General features: G+C 38.1%; 1 protein-coding gene across 8 annotated transcripts in view; it reads right to left on the bottom strand.

The window, feature by feature from the left end:
- Ktn1 (kinectin 1) overlaps positions 1-22,967 on the bottom strand; it is a 100,245-nt gene that overhangs the window by 65,180 nt on the left and 12,098 nt on the right. For all 8 annotated transcript variants that reach the window (XM_027386554.2, XM_027386558.2, XM_027386559.2 and 5 more), the window contains exons 2-6: positions 15,483-16,037; positions 12,299-12,436; positions 9,970-10,140; positions 7,734-7,864; positions 1,619-1,735 (exon numbers count right to left, since the gene is read on the bottom strand). In XM_027386554.2, coding sequence (XP_027242355.1) covers positions 1,619-1,735; positions 7,734-7,864; positions 9,970-10,140; positions 12,299-12,436; positions 15,483-16,005 — 1,080 coding nt within the window. In that variant the 5' untranslated portion in view covers positions 16,006-16,037. The remainder of the gene's footprint in view (positions 1-1,618; positions 1,736-7,733; positions 7,865-9,969; positions 10,141-12,298; positions 12,437-15,482; positions 16,038-22,967) is intronic.

The raw sequence follows: 22,967 nt of genomic DNA, 5'->3' as shown, positions 1-22,967 counted from the left end.
TGGTCTAGAAATGTTGAACTTAATTTTTTTAAATTTGTACAGGGGTAATGCACTGTATTAAATATATAAGTCTTAAAAAAAAAAAAAAAAAAGAATTTTGAGATCCCATCCCATGTGAAGAGATGCTCTCTTGAACTAGAGAAGGGGAAGGACCATGGGCTGGCCCAGGATGATGTGGTAGACTTTGGGGAGACTCTTTTGAGGGACTTACCCTGCCTGGGGAGTGGAGGGGGGATGGCTAGGGGCAGGTGGAATGTTGGGGGGGAGGGAAGGGAGAGGGAGAAGGGATTGACATGTGAAGCAAGCTTGTTCCTAATTTGAACTAATAAAATTTTTAAAAAAAGATTTATATTTGAAAGTTGTTACACTGATATATAATATACTTAACAATTTCTTTTTAAAGAATTACACTAAGCCAGGTGGTAGTGTACACACCTTTAATCCCAGCACTCAGGAAGCAGGTGGATCTCTGTGAATTTGAGGCCAGGCTGGTCTACAAATCAAGTTCCAGGACACCACAGAAACAAACAAAACAAAAAGAAAAAATAACAACAACAAAAAAAAAAAAAGAATTGCACTGTACTAAAGCCAGGTGTGTGGCATAATCTATAATCCCAGCACTTGGAGGTGGATTCAGGAGGATCAGGAATTCAAGGTCAACACAGCCAGTTTTAGACCAGCTGGGCTACCTAAGACTGTCCCAAAATAAAACAGAAAAATAAGTACTGCACCGCATTTAATTCCATATAAAATATAGCGTTCAAAAGTATTAATAAATTTCATTTGAAGATAATTAAGTCAGATTTATCTTTTTATGTAGCTATTTAACTTAGTTACCAAGTAAGTATATACAAACCCAGTATACAGGACAATGAGTTACTAAAAAGTAACTTAGTGGACTGGAGAAATAATTAGTCTAGGCTCACAACCAAAATATCAAAAAGTAACTTACCTATCTTTTTTAAACTTCAAAAAAACAGTATTAAGTGATATTCACATCCAACTATATTAAAGCTGCCTATAAGGAAGCAGGCTAACAGATTCTGTGCTTCCACTGATTTTCTCGTTAGTCAAAAGCACGCAAAGGATTTACACAGTCAAGTGGGTGGTGAAGAGATGGCACACAACTTGTCTATACTATTGCATCAAAAGGAGACCACGTTCTCTCTGGAGTTCCAATTCTGTTCATTATTCTATACAGCATTTTTTAAATGGTTTGTTTATGTTTAGATTTTACCCTCAGACTGAAATATCTAAGGTGTTAAAGAAGTTGATTTTAAAGGTATGACTATCACACAACTTTCTATCCATAAGTAACATAAGAGCTTCACAATGTATCACATAATTGAATGTTATACTTCTGTGAAGAACAGATACACATCAAATAAACTCCTATGTTCTAAGCACAATGGTTTTCCTATTCTAGTTAGACTCTCTAATAATATATTTTATCTGTATTATCATCAAAGACTGCAAGCCTTCCATACCAAAATCCTAAAAGAGAATTACTTTGAGTGTACAAATTATAACACAAAAATTAAGTCAAAGAGCCTGGGTGGTCTTTAAGGTCGCACTGCTGACTCAGGAAGCTCAGCCCTTAACCTAAGAATGTCTTCACCTGCGTTAACTGCTTACAGCGCTCCTTTGTGACAGCGGCATCCTCCTTCACAGCAGCCAGCAGCCTTTCCTTTTCCTGAAGCTGATGCAGAAGAGCACTCAACTCTCCTTTACTCGACTGTAAATGGAAATCAATACAGAATGAGCAAGTTAACACGATCCACTGAAAACCGTGGGAATGAACTAACTGCCATCAAGAGCCCTCGGGTCAATAGGAAGTACAACATCTAAAATAAAATGATTGCTAAATACTAGTCAGTTAAATAAAATCAGATAAATCAGCCAGGCTTTGGTGGCGCACACCTTTAATCCCAGCACTCGGGAGGCAGAGACAGGCGGATCTCTATAAGTTCGAGGCCAGCCTGGTCTCCAGAGAGAGAGTGCCAGGATAGGCTCCAAAGCTACACAGAGAAACCCTGTCTCGAAAAAAAAACAAAAACAAAAAGATAAGTCACTCCAACAGTACATAACTAAAATTAGTAGAGTACAATTAGATTAGAAACATATTTAACCAAAAAGTATCAAACTAACACTTAGAAGCCCAAAAGTCAAAAACAGCAATTTCCCCTCCCTATTCTTCCAGAAGATTAAGAGACTCTGAAATCAAATGTGACCTCTCAGCAACAAGCAATCATGTGTAATTCAAAAGCACAGTACAGGAAAGACAGACAGATCAAACAGTGCTCGACAACTCTGTCAAAACATGCCAGATGCCACCAGTGTCCAGTTATCTGATGTCAACAGACACCATTGCCAAACAGAAAAAAAAAAAATCCAAAACAAAACAAGATTGTCCCATTTCACATGAAAAACAAATGCAGTTTCAGGCGAGAACATCCTTGGAAGACAGCTGTAAAGGATACATGAAGGAAATGAGAAAACAATAAAGAAATTGTACCAGCTTTACTATAGTAAGAGCACAGTGAGCAAGGATTCCAGAAATGTCTATGGGAGGCCCCAACAGAACAAAAGGGTTCACTGCCTACACAGCCCCAAAGGAGGGCATGGGGCAAATTCACCATTATCCACTCCCATCACAACGACCATTGAAGAAAGGGTCCCTCTTAGAAGAGGGGCACTCCACACTAGATACATAAGAACGATTAGCTTCCCTTCTTCCTTCCTCTCACAATCTCTGATAGCATTTCTATTTGCCACATAGTCATATTTTCCACCTGCCTCCCTGCTTCTAGTCTTAGCTCCATGGTTAGAATGTGGGCGCAGGCCCTCCCTGCCTTTAATCTTGGCTCTGTGGTTCGAAGGTGGGCCCGGACCTTGGCTGTCCCGCCATCCGTCTTCAAACTCATCAACTACAATTGTGTTTCTATGAGTGTCCAAGAAGGTTTTGCAGAAACTCTACTTGTAAAATTTTGCCACATTAGGATTCTGCTTTGTTGATTTTGACAGTCAAGTGAGGTTAAACATTTATCTCCCTGAGTTTCAATCTCTTCCCTTGAAAAAAATTCAATTATTTCTTGTTTTACTATTTTTCACATAAACAGCCTGAATTTCACATTCTTGCCATATAGTTCCATCAAATTGCATTCTCTCAATTGAAGCATTATAATGAGCAGTGTTTATCCACTGGTTCACCTGCTGCCTGCACTGGCTAGTGGGAAGTTCAGCAGTAGTTCTACTATACTGTGGACACTTTTGGTCCTTGAATTGGCTATGGATACTTGTCATTGTTTAGGAATTTGGTTACAAAATGTTGTTGGTTATGGCCAGAAAGAAAATTGAATATAGGGAAATATTGATTCAAGGTTTTTGATAAGATAAAAAGGTAGTACCTCTAAAAAGTATAGATATGATGAGATAAAAGGTAGATTATTGAATCTACTTTTAAAAGCAACAACCAGTCTTAAATATATTGTATATTGATACAAATTTGAGATTAATTTGTTAAGACATATTGTACATGTTTCTAATCCTGTTCAAGTTATTGCACCTATGTGGCTCATTTATCAATGTAATGCAAATTTCTAGTTCTTGAAAGTTAGTTTTACCAACTATATTATAAGATAATAAGGAAACATAGGTGAGTAATTAGTCACCTATTACAATCTGACTTGCAATCACAATAGGTGTGTTTTCAAAGTCAAACAGAGATATGTTTTACATAAACAGATTGTCTTCAAACACTTCAGAGATCTACAGAATATGGCATTTTAAATGTTTTAATAACATAGGTATTTTTGATGACAATGAGACATGTCTGCTCCTGGCAGCACAAGTCTACTTAAGAGAAGATAATAGGCATAGAAGAAACTCACATGGAGTTTGTGCACCTGCCTCGACTACTGACAAAATGCTATCCAAATTGGACAAATAGGACACAAAAGAGAGTGACTGCAAAACCTTGCCAAGTCAAGGAGGGACAGCCCTTCAGAAAATCCTGCTTCACAGAAAAGTCTATCAGAGATACTAGGTCTACAGGCCAAAGATGGATGCCCCAACATTGCAGAGAACCCTGGGTGATTGTCCAGGCAGCCAACTGTTTTTATCATTTCTTACATTTTTTGGAAGTCACTTGCTCACACTTCCTGCTTACTCAGTTAACAATATTTCCTTCTTGGGTCTCTGAGGAAGTTGAAGACTAGTTAGTATATAGTTTTCATAATTTACCAGACTCAGAAAAGAAATGCACTAAAGGTGTGTAAAGTATAAATGGTTTGAAAGACATTAAGAGACAATTTGATAATGCAAATTAGAACAAAAAGTAAATTAGGCACAAGACTTTGAACTCACTAAGATAGGGCAGATAATGGACTAGATATTTTCTCCGAATTTGTCAAATACAAATGAACAAGACATTGTTGGCCAACTTATTACCTATATATCCCTTATATACTTATTGTACTTATTGTATAGTTTTTTTCTTCTGTTGGTTTTTCTTTTTGTATTAGAGAAAAAAAGGGAATTGTGGTGATATATTATTTATGATTTATTAAAGCTTGCCTGAGGATTCAGAAAAGCAAAGTCAACCTCAGGCTATAGATAGCAAGCAGTGGTGATACACACCTTTAATCCCAGCTGCCAGAAGCTGGGAGGTGGTGGTACACACCCCTTTAACTCCAGGACTCAGGATTAAGGGATAGACAGATCTCTGTGGGTCCAAGGCCACCCAGATATACACAAGATTGATCCAGTCCTAAAGAGAAACAGCTCACACAAAGATGATCTCAGCACCTGGGATCACATGCCTTTAATCCCAGCATTAGGGAGGAATATAAAACAGGAGCCTGGTCTCAGTATCGAGCATTCATTCTCCAGCCACAATGAGGATAGGAAGACATTCAGTTTCAGGATTCTACAGCCAAGGTGAGGAAAGGCAGCAGGATCAGCTCTTTCAGCCTGAGGCAGTAGTAAGAGCTATTGGCCTGCTACTTTGCTTTTCTGATCTTCAGCTTTAAGTCTGAACCCCAATATCAGTCTCTGGGTCTTTTATTTCTCGTGTTATAGTAAACAACAAAAATGTTAATTTTACTTTTTATTTTCTCCTATCAACACTGGACACTGTAGCCTTAATGCCAGTGTCCTTTTCTGCTTGTTTACAACCAGACCATTAGGCAGTGTTACTTTTATTCCCACTTTGAATTTTACCTTAATAACTACTTAACTTCTTCCTAGGCCTACCTTAACTAAAAGTCAAAGGTACTCTGACTTGCCAGTCTTCAAGACTTCAAAAGTGCTTCCATCTATAAAATAACTATCTCCATAAGTCAGCAGCAATCTCCTTAATAAGAGATAGACTTAAAGCAATTGATTTTAACTTTAAGGACAATAACCTTAAACAGCTGGCTAGTAGTAGTGTCACCTGAAATAATTCATGTGTTACAAACTTCTCCCAAATTCCACAAATAACTAAAACCTCTTTAGATATATTCACCTAGCAACTGATGAAAACAGATGCAGAGACCCATAGCCAAACATTAGGTGGAGCTCAGGGAATCCTGTGAAGACAGAGGGGAAGGATTGTAGGACAGTGAGGTCAAGGACTCTACAAGAAAACCCACAGAACCAAATAACCTGGGCTCATTGGGGCTCACAGAGACTGAACCTACAACCAGAGAGCCTGCATGGGACCAACCTAGGCCCTCTGCATGTATGTTACAATTGTGTAACTTGGTCTTCTTATGAGACTAACAGTGAGAGCAGGGGCTATCTCTGACTCTAATGCCTGCTTCTGAGACACTTTCCTCCTACTGGATTGTCTCATCAAGCCTTAACAGAAGAAGAGGTGCATAGTATCACTGCAACCTGACATATAATGGCTGGCTGACATTTATGGGGGGAGAGGGGATGGGTGGAGAGAAAGAGGAAAACTTTGGTTGAGAAGTAAAAACTAAACAAAAATAAAGTATAAGCAAACAAAAGATCTCAAACACACACACACACACACACACTCAAAAATAATAAAGGAGAAACACTGGGGGAAAAAAAGAATAAAAAATATACTAGTCTACATGCAGAAAAAAAGCACCAATGGGGTTTTTAAGCAGTGAGTAAATAACCTGATTTATCTCTTGAAGATCACCTCACGGGTACATAGAAAAATAGATGAGAGATCTAAGAGAAAAATCAAAACCAGACTACTGCAGGTAATAGTTGATAACTCACACTAGCATGGTCTTCAAGATAAAATCCAACTGGGTTTTAAAGGTAGCTAAGCAGACGAGGAGGAGTGCATGTTATGTGTGTGCCAGGACTGAAAATAAGGAAAATTAAGTCAACCATATAACACTGAATACCAGAATACCAGGTCATCTTTTCTACAAGTTAACACTTGCAAACTTGACACTTTTTCCACATGACAAAGTATTTACAACAATATAGTGAACATGAACCATATAAACACTGTTAGTTATACAGGGCTTTGTTTTCAAGGATTTTTTTATTTTGGGGGGGGGGGTTCAAGACTGGGTTTCTCTGTGTAACAGCTCTGGCTGAACTGGACCTGTAGACCAGGCTGGCCCCGAACTCACTAAGATCCACCTGCCTCTGCCTCCCAAGTGCTGGGATTACAGGTGTGCACCACCACCACCCAGCAGAGGTTTTGTTTGTTTGTTTGTTTTTTAACAGATTTTGTTAGCCCTAGCAATGATTCTACTGTCTGAAAGGGGGAGAAGGGTTACATGAAAGTGTGTAGGTCAGGGGTCATCAAGTGTTACATCTCAGGATGGCCATCAACCTTGTTTATTTGAGGCAGGGTCTCTCTTTGTCCTGGCCAGCTAGCAAACTAGTGAGCATGAACAAATCCTCCTCAGCTCTTGTCTCCCCAGCACTAAGCCTGTAAGCACACATGCCACCACACCCAGGATTTTACATGAGTCCTAGAGATGAGAAACAGAGCACTAAATGATCATGGTAAGCCATATACCCAGTGACGGGTTCTAAAAATGAAACTCAGACTTAAATGCTTGTATATATCAAGTACTTTATGGACTCAGACTCCAAATCATGTATTCTTGAAGAGAAACATTACAAACACAGAGACACTAACACTGAACAGAAGGTCCTAGAGTCTTTCCAATGTGAAATCTTGGATCACAAAAGTATTATCTGTGTTTTCTATCTAGAAATCCCTTGATGTTGACTTCATCAGGACTTTAAGTTAAAGCAAAGCACCATCCAACTCAGTGAAGAGCCAAGTGACTTCAAAGCCATAATAATCTTGCCTATTTTAAACAAGTGGCTTTTGTCAAAGCAGCAGATGACTCAAAGGACACCTGAGTAAACAATTGCATAAATGAGCATCGACATGAGATGATTTCTAAAGCATTCCTCAACATTTAGAGGTGACTATGAGGGCATTAGAAATGTGGAGTCATTACTAAGGCACCTCTCGTCTGTAACACTTAACAACCCTTCACAACTGGGCCACAACCAACACCTGTGCTCACCTTCTTCTTTTTTTTTTTTTTGTAATTTTATTATTTATTTATTATGTATACAATATTCTGCTTCCATGTATATCTGCACACCAGAGGAGGGCACCAGATCTCGTAACGGATGGTTGCGAGCCACCATGTGGTTGCTGGGAATTGAACTCAGGACCTTTGGAAGAGCAGCCAGTGCTCTTAACCTCTGAGCCATCTCTCCAGCCCTGTGCTCACCTTCTTTAAAGCGTCTTTTATCGCACCAGACTTCTCCTTTAGCAGGTCTACAACACAAACAGCCTCATCCTCAGAAAACATCATAGTCTTCAAGGACAGAAGGAAATCTTTAAACTTCACTTCAGCATTTTCTTTATTAAAAAACAAAAGCAGGAGAAAGTTAGCAGCAGAGACCCAAACAATAATTTGAGCAAAGGTAAACATAAAAAATCCCTGACCCAGAAAGCCAATAACCACAAGAAAATGGACTTTTCAGGTCAAGTAACAATAGACACTTTAATCAAGAGAGAAAGCACATGTTTTATCATCTGTACCACAGAAAGGTTACATTAGCTAACATTAGAATCCAGACTGCAGGATACTAAATTGCCAGTATGCTCTAATTTTACTCCATTTATTTATTTGTTTGTCTGTCTGGGAGGGAAGCATACGTGTGCAATTCAGAGGACAACTTGCCTGAGATTCTATCCTTCTGCCATGTTTGAGTCCCAAGGCTTGAACTCAGGTTACCAGGCTTGGCAGCAAACAGCTTTACCTACTGAGGCATCCCACCAGTGCTGCCTCACTTCTAAAGACATTTAAGCATGTAGTATATGCTAGCATCTGTACCGGGTAGATTCACAGTATCCTCATTTAACTTTAATAATTCTGACTTTGTAAACCAAACTCCACTGAAGAGAAATAAGTCTAGGATAATTCTAACAATGCAATCTGCTTCTAAAAAGTCAACTAAATACCAATATATATTAAAACACTGTATGCAGAAATGCCTCTGGATTCACCTATTCTAATTCCCCTAGAGCGCCCTGTTAAGCAACAAATTCCCTTTCTTCAAGGAACTTCTACCCCTGAGACCCAAGGCAGCCAGCCTAAGCCTTTTATATTATCAGCTGTACTACATGTTTAAAAAAAAAAAATTGTTGCACATGTGGAATGAAGGAGTAAATGAAAACTCGGCATTTCTACTCAATTGTGATGTGAACTTAAAGCTGCTCTTAAATATATATTGAGACAACATCTCTTTATGTAGCCCCAGTTGGTCTTAAACTTAGAATCCTGTTTTTCACTCTCAGAATAAGTACAGAAATATGCCCAGCTAAAACAATCTATTTAGGGGCTAGAGAGATGTCTCGGTAGTTAAGAACAATGGCTACTCTTCCAGAGGACCCAAAGTCAATTCCCAGCACCCACATGTAGGCTCAGAGACATCTCTAACACCAGTCCCAGATCACATCCTCCCTTCTGGCTTCTACCTTCCATATCACAGTCTCTCACTGAAGGGAGTCAGCACAAATGTTGCTTACTGTCTTGTTCTCAATGGCCTGCTCAGCCTGCTTTCTTAAACAGCCTAGGACCACCTGCCTGGGGTGTCACTACCCAAAGAAAGCTAGGCCTGCCCATATCCATCAAGAAAACGCCCCAGAGTCACCTACAGGCCAATCTAATAGAGGAGTTATCTTCTCAACTGGAGATTTCTCTCCCTAAATGACCCTAGCTTGTACCCAATTGCCAAAACAAACAAACAAAAAGACCACAGCAGAGTGCCTGAAATAAACTGTAATGTCTTTACAACACATACAAAGTCCTTTGCTATTATAGAAAACAAACTAGTGTTTTCCTACTGTCTTTCTTCAGTGTGTTCTCTAGATTATGTTGTTAGAATGCTTGATTTTTTTAAATGCTGTTTCAGTTACCAATTTGAAGTTTTGTTTCTTGTTTTATTAACGCTAAATGAATTTTGGCTTAGGATTAAGACAGAATTTCCAACAATTTCTGAAATAGCCCTAAACATACTTCTGTCATTTTGTGCAACATTCTCGGCATAGAGGAATTTTAAAATAAACCAATTCAGAAAGATAAAGATGTCCTGCAATACCAAATAGTTAATCAACATTTAATTCTTCATGTGAAAATAAACAAGCATATTCATCTCATTAGAACGTAAATTTGCTTTCAACTTTAACAAATGGTAACATTATATGTATACTGTTTTGAAACAAATTATTTTGACTTATTAGCAGTTAATGTTTTGTTGGCATAACAATTTTATATACCTAGGATTGCAAAAGATGGTCAAGTGTTTAAAAGTTAAGAAGCCCTGAACTAGAAGTTTTTTACTTCAAGGATGCTTATTAGTCTTCTCCAATTCATTGATCCTATAAGAAAATGTGTGCCAGTCCAAGCACTCAGAATCATAATTTTATAATTTAACAGATCACAACATTTTGCATACTACCTTTGTCAGTTTCAATCTTCAGCTTTTTAGCTCCAGATTTATGGATCCCTTCTACATGGTCAGGTTTAATCACATCAATAATTTCTCTCTTATCCACCACAAGATTTGAGTTAGCATTATCCATCGGAGGAATGTAAGAAGATGCATGAATAAGGGGTTCATCTACCAAGACTGCAATTTAAGTAACAAGATCATCATTACTGAAACGGTATAACAGAGTACTTAAACAATATACAGACATACTTAAACTACAGATACAGTGATTCTAAAGTCTCTACAAGTAGCTCAATTTAGTTTCAAACTCCCATTTCATCATTTAACATGATTTCTAGAGTATCAGTTTAATGTTCTTAAGTCATTCAAACCATCTTAAAATGGTTATATCTTCTCTAATGGTGTTAAAAATTTCTTGACATCTATCCTGTAGCTAGCTCTTGTTTAATCTTTGAGTTTGTCTTCGGTTTCTGAGATGAGATCTCACTATGTAGCCCAGGATAACCCTGAATGCAGGATCCTCATGCCTCAGCCTTCTAAGAGATGAAATTATAGATGTATCACCAAGCCACTTCTCTGTCTGAACAGATCAACCTTTTTCATCTCATTAGTACTCTTAGGCAGTTCATTTTTATTTATGGTGATGAAGTACTCTTAGAAGTGGCAATGAACTCACTATACAGCCCAGGTTGGCTTGATTCCCCAGGCAGAGTGCACCGCCATGCCTGGTTTTAGCAGTGCTGGGGATGACACCCACAGCTTTCTGCAGCCTTGCCAACCCACACGTGATCACTTTAAATTAAGTTTCTTTAATTTCTATGGTACACCATACTACACTTATCAAGAAAACACAGGAAGGCCTGGGTGTGGTGTGCATGCCCTTAATCCCAGCATTTAGGAGGCAGAGACAGATGGAGCTCTGAGTTTGAGTCTAGCCTGGTCTACATATTAAGTTCCAGGAAAAACAAAGTTATACAGAGAGGTCATGTCTTTGGGGGGGGGGGATGGAGGGAGGGGAAGAGAATGGAGGGAAGCCTGCAGATTTTGCTCCCAATGTTAATGTGAGAAACTCTATAAAGAATTTGAATATATCTTGTTTAGAGATAACAAATATCTATACCCAGATGAAAATCTCATTACATCCCTTTACACTCAATCTTTCAGGGCTCGAGGATGCAGCTTAGCAGCAACTCATTAAGACCCTGGGTTCCATCTTGTACTGCCTTCCCCATAAGGATTTTTGTGTTAATAATTCCTACCTCTTACTTAAAGTTGGTGAAGCTTAACTGTATGAAAACATATCCAGGTAATATTGTCTCATAACTTATAGCTGGCACACCATAATTTTAATGTAATAAAACTTCATAATTTCTCTTTCCAAACACTGTTTTCTAGCACTAAGTAATATGACAGCCCAGCATCATTTGTGAACATTGCTGTTTAATCTCCATAAACCTTATAGCCAAGCATTCTCTAGAAAATTCTGAAATATAAGATTGCTTTGTCACTTTTAACTGGATGCCTACCATAAACACATGCAAATTTGTAGGGCATAGTAAGAAATGCAGGCTAATGCTAAGTCTAACAAATGTGAATTATAATTTTCAAATGATATTAAAAAGCATGCATTCTCTCATTTGTAAAAACTAACTAACTTGAACATAGAAACATGACTATGAACGAAGAGGAAAGAGACCAGGGAAGGAGGGGCATTAAGGAAGGAAAGACAGTAAGAGGTAGATATGACCAAAAGAATTCATCTATATGACCATCTCACATTAAAGCCCATTACTAGAGCTGGGGATACAGGTCAGTTGGCAGAGTGCTCATCTAACATGCAAAAAGCCCTGGGATCAATCCTCAGCACCACTCAAATTCTGGACCAGCCAGGTGAACCTAGCACTGGGAAACTGTAGGCAGGAAAATCAGAAGTTCAAAGTCATCCTCAACTAACATGGTGAGGTAGAAGACAGCCTGAGCATCAGACAATCTCAAAATAGCTTTTTAAAATGATTAATGTGTCCAATTAATGGGTTAATAATTGTAATAAAAAATAAAATGTTTGGAAAAATTAAGTGTAAACATTTGGGGAATATTTTTATTCTATCTAGCTTGTACATACTGCTAATTATTTTTCAAAACCAAGAATGATTATTTAAACACAATCATTCTTAGCACACCTGTAAAGCAAGGCAAGGCAAGCTTTTTAAAGCAAGAATTGTAGGCTTGCACTAGAATTCCAGTGGTTAAAGTACACACAAGAGGTCTCGGGAGCTGCTGCTGCCCACATCTCTCTACAATTAGCATTCATAAAACACAAATCCACACATCTTACCATTTTCTGTCTTTTGCTTCTTTGACAAACCTTTCTTCTTTCCCGGCACACCTTCTTGTTTAGTCTCTTGATGGAAGAGCGGTATGTCTTGCTTTTTTGAGGGTGCCATCAGCATTTCCACCTTTTTATCTTGGTCATCTTTATTAAATATAAGTGGTAGAAAATCATCATAGCAAACAATGAACACATCAGAAAACAAGAAATTATTAACAAATAATTCCCAGCACGCTTTACCACAAAAAGCTTAGTCTCACATTGAATCTCTCTTACCAAAAACTTTTCCTTCCAGCTTTCTTACTCTACAATATCAACTCTTCAATGTACGTGGCCCTTTCCTCTCATTTAAGAGCCATTCCCAGCTCCACTCAGTTCACAGTATGGTCACTTCCCTACCACTGCAATCCACACCTTCCACATCCATTCCCATGGACCAAATAATAAGCTGTGCTCTCTTTTCCATTTTTATCTCTCCTACTCCAATAAGGGATTAACTCAAATCTGGGTCCCAAATTTTACTGCAATTAAAAAAATTTAAGCTCCCTAATTCCTAATTCTCTCCTTACATTCTTTTCACATGTCCTTAGTGAACTGCTTCTAAGAACACCTCACATGCTGGGGTTCTTCACACTGAATGACACCCATGACTTCAACTACTACCTTCACATTTCTGGCCTGTCAGCGTGCACTGCACCCTGGCCCTCACACAGACATATTCAGTGGCACCCTCAGTTGCTCTCTATGTGAGTGACACAAACAGGCGCCTGAGACACAAACTGACAGCACCCTCTTCTCTTCTCTCATTCAGTCCTTACCTTAGTGCTAACAAACATGCACTGATCACAGACTGGAAAACTCTTCCTTATTCTCTGGGGGCCGGAGAATAAATGCTTTAGCCTTTGCAGGCCACACATGCTCTGCCACAACCATGACTGTCCACTATCAACCACTATGAAAGCTGGTCACAGGTATACAGAAGCGATGGCACTCAAACGTAGCTTTATGGAGACTGAAGCCTAACTGATAATTTCTACATAACTCCAATTGTTATTCTTTGATTCTTTGCCACAATCACTTAAAATGTAAAATCTATTCTTGGCAACAGAAGTCAAGATGACTTAGCTCACAGACTGAAGTCTGCCAGACCTAACTTAGAATCTCAATCAGCTTTGAGCACACCTTCTTTCTCCCCCACACTCATATATGAGGTTGGTCATTCCTAATTTGTGTACTTCTCAACTTTCCTCCCTTTTGGCACTACCACAATAATCTAGCCCCATGACCTAACTCTAGGACACTGTCTTAACAGTCTTTCTGCCTGTGTGAAAATGCCTCATGGTGCTCTCATAAATTCTGTCCAAGAACTCTCTTTCTAAAATATAATCAGGGGCTGGAGAGGTGGCTCAATAATTATGACTAATTCTACTCTTGCAGAGGACCTGGTTCAGTTCCCAGGTCCTACATGGTAGCTCATAATCATCTAGTAAAACTCTAGTTCCAGGAAATTTGACACAATGAAAGTACCAGGAATGCAAGTGATACACACAAATATGCATATAGGCAAATACTCAAATATATATACATTAAAAATAAATCATATATCTAATTCTTAAAAAAATTATTTGTGTTTAAATATATATACAAATACAATCTAATATCGCACAACTCACTGTTTCCCTACCAAGTACTCAATAAACCAATTAATTAATTAGATAGATGATAGACAGATAGACAGGCAGGCAAATGATAGCAAATTTAGAAAACTAACTGTATTAACCTGACTGAAAGCTCTAATAGTAACTAATATAAGCCCTACTTCCTGGGATGTTTACAAAAACCATCATGACCTAGGTACTGTGACCTCTTCAGCTGTGTTCACCACACTCTTAACAATACTCCAGACTCATGGAACTCTCCTATGCCTGGACAAGTAGCTTTCTGTCAATGTAGGGTAAGGCTCACTATTTCCTTGATAAAGAGACTTAGCCCTAAAAGACAGCTGAGGCACTACCTCCTCCATAAACTCTTTACCCACAAATTCCATTAATTACTGTTGCTTTGGCTTCTGATTTGTTCTATATTATTTCTTCCATACTTCTACATAAAGCACCTTTTGTCACTGGCTTACTGATTGTCACTGGCAATGTCCTTCCTGACTAAGGCATGCATTACTTACTATTATTTCTATAGGACCTATGTGGTCATAGCTGCAAGCAAGCCCTACTTGTAAGTCCAACATAACCATTAAAACTATAAATAAGGACAAACAAAGAATATCAGTCCCTTCATATAATGCCAACGCTCTGCAGCTGCACACATCAGTTGCCATTTCCCAGGAACTTTCTGCTGTACACTCGTCCTTGACACCCATGGGGGGAAACAGGTTCTAGAAAGCACCACCAATATCAAAGTCCAAAAGTGCTCAATTCCCTTACAGAAAATGACACTGTATTTCAGTATAACCCATGTACCTCTCCTATATACTTTAAGTATCTCTAGATTACTTATAATACATCATAAAAAGTAGACATAGTCATTATACTGTGTTGTCTAGGAAATGACAATTTCAAATGACAGCCCATACTGAAAACACTCTTTCAAATATTTTCAGACACAATCCTTTTTGAAGTATTTTCAATCCAATGTTTCTTAATTATATATACATATATGTGCATATATATGTATGTATGTATACATACAAGATTACCTAAATATATACTTATATGCACAATCACAACTAGCTAGTACTTTCTCAAGCTTTAAAATTATGCCTGGCATTGCATGCTCCAAGTGGCCCATCTTAGAAGTCCTGAGACCCAGATCATCTGATCTTTTTCTACCATCATGACCTGTTATGCTAGTATCCATAGCTGGCATATGACTCATCTCTGGAGGCCCAGTGCCTCCAGATATGTAACTGTTTGAAAACTGAACCAAAAGTGAGAAACAATGTTTCACCTTTGCAATTCCTATCACATTGATTACAATGTCTTCACTAAATGTCACCCTCAATAACTACTAGTCCTTCCAGTGAGTCTTTTATGTAGTTACAGATGAAGTTTAAAGTGTTTCTTTAATGACTGCTAATTTCTATTCCCAATTCCTGTAAACTAGCGAACAGTGAAGTGAACAATCTGTTTTGGACTCACTACATACAATCATACAATGAGTTAAAAAGATTATGTACCGCTTCCATTTTTAGACTTCTTCTGCCCTGCTTTCTTCTTCAAAGCAGCTGCTTCGGGAGGTGGGGCCGGCTGCTTTGTAACTAGGACGGGCTCCACTTTTTTGCCCGGAGTCTTTGATGCATCACTTTCTCTGATGATCTGCTCTTCCAGTGGCGGTTTCTGCTTCTTGTCCTTCTTCTTTCTCTCCCTGACACTGCTGGAAGTGTCCAGTACATTCAGTGGAGCAGTTACAAACTGCTCCTCCTCCCCGGCCGAAGCGTCAGGTAACTTCAAGTCCCGAAGCACATTCTCAGAATCAGATTCATGAATGGCCCCATTCTGGATTTCTTTCTTTTTATTCTTTTTCTTTTCTGACTTCTTTTTATCTGTTTTTGTAGAAATAAGCTTTTGTTCTCTTTTTTGTTTTGCCAGAACTTCATCATATAATGTTTCTTTCATGAAAAGCCAGAAGAAAAGGAAAATGACGGTAATAACTATTGAAGGGATAAGGACAACAAAATACGTCGACTCATAAAACTCCATGGTGCTTTTCTTAATGTGAGCCTATGAAAAATCTAAATGAGGGAGGCAAAAAAGACAGAGAAAAACTCTAGTCAGTTATAAAACAATTAAACTTATAACACCCTGCCCTTTCAATTAGCATTTCAAATCTAATCCAATCTGCAAACAGAGCCCAAAACAAATTATCTGTTTGAAACATGGGTTCTGTCAACTGAACTATACTACGAAAGGGAAATAGGTGGTAGTTGAGTCTAGTAGATCAAACCACATGAAAAGACCCTAAAGGGGGCAAATAAAGGCAGGGTAGTCTTCTCCACTGCCCTCCTTTTTTGACAGGGTCGGAGGTGAAAGATGGAGTCACGAGTACTGCTAGAAATTGAACCCAGAACATTCCTAACATATTATACCATACACTATACCTCCAGCCTTACTTTTGGTACTTATTTTAGTACTTTCCCTCATTTTAGTATATAATATTAATATATGTCACTTACTACATGAGAAAATAAAGATATAGTAGCAATTACCAACATACTGATGTTATTAAAAGTATCAAATTTGGGGGCTGGAGAGATGACTCAGGGGTTAAAAACACTGGTCTTGAATTCAATTCAATTAATGGTCTTAAGATGACTAAAGAAGACATATTCTGCGGCTGAGAATGGATCTACTGGTAGGCCTAGCAGTCACAAAGTCCTGGGTTTGAGCTCCAGCACCTCATAAAAAACAAGCTTGGTAGTAAAAGCCCCAAGTGATCCCAGCACTCTAGAGGTAGAGCAAGAGCATCTTATGTCCCAAGTTATCCCCAACTATATACTGAACTTAAAACCAGCATATTATGCATGTGGTCTTTTTCTTATTGAAACAATCAATTAATATGTAAATAGTGCTGTTTTTTAAAGAGGATGGTCTATGGATGTAAAGGATTGATAGAGTACTTGTCTACCATACATGAAGCAAAGTTTGCTTCCCAACACCTCATGAACTGGGTACAGTGGCACATGACTCTAGAATTCTGGCAGTCAAGAGCTGGAGACAGGATAGTAAGAAGCTCAAGCACCCTCTGACCAAGTTAGGCTAAAGTGTGAGGCTCTATCTCAAAAGAAAAAACAGAACAAAAACAAAAAGCAAATTCTTCTTAAATGTGGAATCATTTTCCTTAGTTATTTAAGAACTTTGCTTTACCAGAAATATTTTTACAAACTTACAAATATTACAAGACAAAATAAAGGTACCCAGAACAGCATGGTGGCACACACTGCAATCCCAGCATTTGGTAGGCCAAGGTACTAGGGACAGTGTATGGTAACTCATGCCTACAATCCCAACATTTGGTAGGCTGAGGCAAAAGGATCAAGAGTTAAAAACCAACCTGAGCTACATGGGATCCTCCCTAAATGAATGAATGACTGAATGAATGGAATTTTTTCAAAAGAGCCATTTATATTTGTCTGTGTTAACTACCAACCACACAGAATGACTGTATATGCTAATTATAAACACCTTTAAACTTATTAAAATCAACTTTGTCTTTAATTTATAGCTCATTTAAAACAGAGCATTCTATATTTTATTTATTTATTTATTTGGTTTTTTGAGACAGGGTTTCTCTATGTAGCTTTGGATCCTATCCTTGCACTCACTCTGGAGACCAGGCTGGCCTTGAACTCACAGAGCTCTGCCTGCCTCTGCCTCCCAAGTGCTGGAATTACAGGCCTGTGCCACCAACCCCCAGCAAAACAGAGCATTCAAGTTACATCAGCAATGACCCACATCTAAAATTGAAACAGAACCTGAAAACAAAATATTTCAACAGGCACAAGAAAGATTTAATCTTTCTGATTAAAATTCACCTTTCCACAAGCAATTTACTATGGTAAGATCTCACAAGTCCAAGGGTGAAGGGAATAACATGCTGTTTTAAAATTGTTCCACCCTGACAAGTCATCTTGTTTGTGAGTCAATTAAACACTATCTGTTAGCTACTGTTCAACTGAAATGCTTTTAAAGATCAGGGTTTTGTTTTCTTTTTTTAAAGTATCCAAAGGATATACAGCTGTGCTAGGCCACTGAGAGAAGAAAAATTGGTACACATTTCAAAGTTTTGCTTAGCAGCAAACACAGAAGCTAAAAGTAAGCTAAACCTATACACTTGGACACACTTAGGCTTCCAGAATCTTCCTCTGTGATCATACTGACCAAGTTCATCCAAACAGAAAGGAAAAGCAGCAAATGCTCATGGCACAAAGACCCAATTCCAAACCAGAGGTCTGAAACACCATCCTCACAGTTTTGCTCAGTTCTATATCCGTTTTCAGGTCCCAAGGTCTGAAGGAATGTCACTGTCTTCGTTTGGATGTTCATGGAATTCCCTCAAGACTTTTGCTTGAACTCATACAGACCTCAGCTGTTATATGGGAGAACCTAAGCACAATGTCAGGACACACAGCAGCAGAACATACAAACTAAAGACATCAAACACTCAGCTTCAAGGCCAACTCAGAGTATAGCTATTTAAACTACAAGTACTTGGTTGGGGAATGCTCAGTTGGTAGGTTGCTTGGGGCATTAAGATTCAATCCTTAGAACCATTAAACTGGATGTGCTGGTACAAATTCAACACCAGCTTGAGTTACAGAAGACGCTATCTAAAAAAAATTAAGGTAACAACAAAAACTATAAATACTATAGCTCTTGGTTAAATTCAATTCTACTAAAGTCAAAAAGTATACATTTAATCCCAGCACTCAGCAGGCAGAGGCAGGGGGATCTCTGTGAGTTTGAAGCCAGTGTGATCTACAGAGAGAGTTCCAGGACAGCCACAGCTACACAGAGGAAACCCTGTCTCAATGAAAGGGAGAGGGGGGATGTGTTACATAAACCAACCATAGTGGCACATGCCTTTAATCCCAGGACTTGGGAGGCAGAGCCAGGCAGATCTCATGAGTTCAAGGCCTGTTCTACAGAATGAGTTTCAGGACAGCCAGAGCTACACATATAATAAATTCAATAACCAAAGTTTAAAAAGTCTTAATTTTAGAAGTAAGATGTATTATATATTATAAATTCAGTAGCTAAAAATAGTGATATAGCAATGTCAGAACCATTTGCCTTAAAATGTTAAGCTTTGACTTAAAAGAAGATTACAAAATGTTCAATTCCTTATTTGTTACAGGCAAAATAAGTGATTAATAAATAAGCATGGGTTATAACCATTACTATACCTCAAATTCACATTGTCTACAAGCAACAGGGTTATACATTAAGGGGAAAAGTTGGCAATGAGGGCCTAGGACCGAAATTAAAAGTAACTAAAAAAAGAGTGTGGGGGGGGAGGGGAGACGGGACTATATTAGGATTTTACCATGGGAAAGGGGAAGAAAAGGGGTTGAGACAAAGTTAATTTAGCTGTAGTTGATAGAAACTGGTTCATTAAATTTTTCTAAGCCCATAATATGCAATTCATTATGTTTGTATGAACTGGTGACATAAGAGACTAGGTAGACTTGGCAAAAGTGACCTGTGTCACCTCTCCCCTTTATCAGGCATGGAGTATTAATTACCTTTTAAACCTAACCATATACAAACTTTAATGGATTCTAATCTGAATGTTGTAAACAGCCAATGATGGCAAATTAAATTTCTATTAAGTAAATCAGGAGTGAAATTTGCACAGGATCACAAGAAATCAAGCCCAAATTCTGCTCAAAGCACAGTCCACACACTAGTCTCTTATATTTTACTCAGGCATAAATCCTTCAAGAAACTGATGAAATACCCCAACTATTTCTTTACTACCAAAAAAAAAAAAAAATCCCAACCAATGTTTACCATAATTCCCAGATCTTCCAAGGGAAAATATATAAAAGCCTTGTTCCAAAATAAGAATCAAAGATTTCAACTCTGCAGTACATTTAAAGAATTCCAAAAATACGAACAATGTAGGGGTTGGGATTATTCAATAGTAAAGCACCTGACTGCATGCATGACTCCCACAGCATTACAAAACCAAGAAAAAAATGGAGCAATAATAGTCACATGCCATATTTTAGAATATGTTAATTATAAATGGTAATCATTGTGCTTTTAAATTCTATTTACTTGTCCTCCTAAAATGTATGTTTTCTTATAAAAATTGAGCTAAATCGTGAGTTAAACTGAATTGAATAAATCTCTTAGAGGGCACAAATATAGTTTATATTAAAAATATGTATAAGCAAAATTATAATGGTATGAGACATGTGGGGAGATGTGACTGAAACCTTGTGCTTGCGGGCTAAAGCAGGAAGATCACCGGTAAAGAAGCTAGACTGCGCCACACCGTGAGATCCACCTCAAAGACATGTAATTCTAAAAATAATTTTAAGAATTCCAGTCAAACTACTTAACCAGTCAAAGTATATGTGTGTATACACAGAGACAGAGATGGATTTGACTTTTTTTGTTGTTGTTTGTTTGTTTGTTTGTTTGTTTTTTGTTTTTCGAGGCAGGTTTTCTCTGTCTAGCTTTGGAGCCTATCCTGGCACTCACTCTGGAGACCAGGTTGGCCTCGAACTCACAGAGATCCGCCTGCCTCTGCCTTCTGAGTGCTGGGATTAAAAGTCGTGCGCCACCAATGCCTGGCCGGATTTGCCTGTTTTTAATGGGAAAATAAATTATTTCAATGTGGAACATCTACAAAAACATTACACAACAGAGTTAAGACTACAATATAGAAAAATGCATAAAAGAGCATTTATATTGAACATAACAGTTACATAAACTGACTACGCATAAAAAAGATACATTTTTAAATAGAATCAAATAACAAATAGTTAAATCTCTTTCACATTAAAACAGAAATTTAAGCTGGGTGGTGGCAGTGCTTGCCCTTAATCCCAGCCCTTGAGAGACAGAAGCAGATGGATCTCAATGAGTTCAAAGCCAGCCTGGTCTAGGGCTGTTATACAAACACTGCCTCAAAAACAAAACAAAACAAAACAAAACAAAACAAAACAAAAACTTAAAACTTAAGGAACCTCTTTTTTATTGTTTGTTTTTTGAGGCAACGTTTTTCTCTGTGTAGCCCTGGCTTTCCTGGAACTAGCTCTGTAGACCAAGCTGGCCTCACACTCAGAGATCCACCTGCCTCTGCCTCCCAAGTGGTAGTTCTCAAAGCAGTGGTTCTCTTAAGCACTGGTTCTTATAGACTGAAGTTTCTGTCCCTCCTGGTCCAGCAGCCCTTTAGTCCCAAATAAACAAACACACAGAGACTTATATTAATTATATAATTATTATATATCATTTAAATTGTATTATACTAATCATATTAGTTATAAACTACAATAAAATGTTTGGCTGATGGCTCGAACTTCTTACTGGCTAGTTCTCTCTTAATTATTAACCCATTTCCATTTATCTATGTATCTCCACCTGGTCTTGGTTTACCGGTGATGCCCGGGCCTCTTCCTTCCTTGGCAGCTACATGGTGTCTCCCTAGCTTCACTCTCTGAGTTCCTCTTCCCAAAATTCTCCTAGTCTGGTCAACCTGTTGATATTTCCTGCCTGGCTACATCCTGTTCAAGACAGCTCTATTCATCAACCAATAAGAGAAACACATTCACAGCATACAGAAGGACCTCCCCCATCTGGTTCTTAAAGCAGTGGTTCTCAACCTGTGAGTTATGACCCCTTTGGAGATGAGCAACCCTTTCTCAAGGGTTGCACATCAGATATTTATCATTCATAACAGTAACAAAATTACAGTTATGAAGTAGCAACAAAATAACATTATGGTTGGGGATCACCACAACATGAGGAGCTGTATTAAAGTAAGGTTGAGATCCACAAGATTAAAAGCATGTGGCACCACGCCCCACTAGGAACCTTTTTTTTTTTTTTTTTTAAATTCTATTTTCTGTGCATTAGTGTTCTGTCTGCATTCATGACTGCATGGGGGTGTTAGATTCCCTGGAACTATAATTTTAGACAGTTGTGACCTGCCATATGGGTGCTGGGAATTTAATCTGGGTCTTCTGGAAGAGCAGCCAGTAACCATTGAGCCATTTCTCCAGCATGGAATCATTCTTAATGCACAGTATTACAGTATTTTTTTAGGTAGATATGGTCTTACTAGGTAGCTCAGGCTGGCTCACACTCCCAAATACAGAATGGTAGATGTGAATCACACTCATACATCATACTTCTAAAAGTAAAAACAGAAATAAGAAATTGTCTGCATATTGAGGAAAACTGAAGCGGCAGCATCACATACTATTAAATTTCAAATAAATAAAAGAAATTTGAATTACATTTTCTTCTTACTGGGATATTCACTTATTCCCGAATCTAGCAACATTGTCTTCAAACTATGAGTCTTAAAACAAATTAAAGTCTCACACAAAAACACACCACTTTTAAAATTTTCTGCACTTTAATAATAAAATTACATAAACCAGAAGCTAGGCGGTGGTAGTGGTGGTGGATGCCTTTAATTCCGGTTCCCAGGTGGCAGAGGCAGGTAGATCTCTGAATTCAAGGCCAAGCCTTATCTACAGGGCCACTTCCAGAACAGCCAAGGGTATATAGAAAAACCCTATATCAAAAAAAAAAAAAAGGGGGGGTGGGAGAATTATCAAAATACAGACTAAAAGTGGTTCTCATCCTCCCCCTCCCCCCGCTCTGTATACTCACCAAACAACACAGGCAAACTGGTACATCCAAGAAAACAAGAAAAAAAAAAAAAAAAAAAAAAAAAAATATATATATATATATATATATATATATATATATATATCTCCAAGTACATACAGTTTTCAATCTAGGAACTTAAAATTCCTTAACTATAAAACAATGGCATGGGGTCTCTAAATGAACACACCTTTAAAAGATACACATGCTCATGAGTTAGTCCATAAGCATGCTATTCAATGAACAAGGTAGTTAACAGGAGCTGTGAGGTCTACACTGAGCAAGTTTATTATTACAACCTGGTGAAACAATCT

Source organism: Cricetulus griseus, assembly GCF_003668045.3.
Source record: "Cricetulus griseus strain 17A/GY chromosome 1 unlocalized genomic scaffold, alternate assembly CriGri-PICRH-1.0 chr1_1, whole genome shotgun sequence".
Taxonomy (NCBI): Eukaryota; Metazoa; Chordata; class Mammalia; order Rodentia; family Cricetidae; genus Cricetulus; species Cricetulus griseus.
This window is presented reverse-complemented; position numbering and strand designations above follow the sequence as displayed.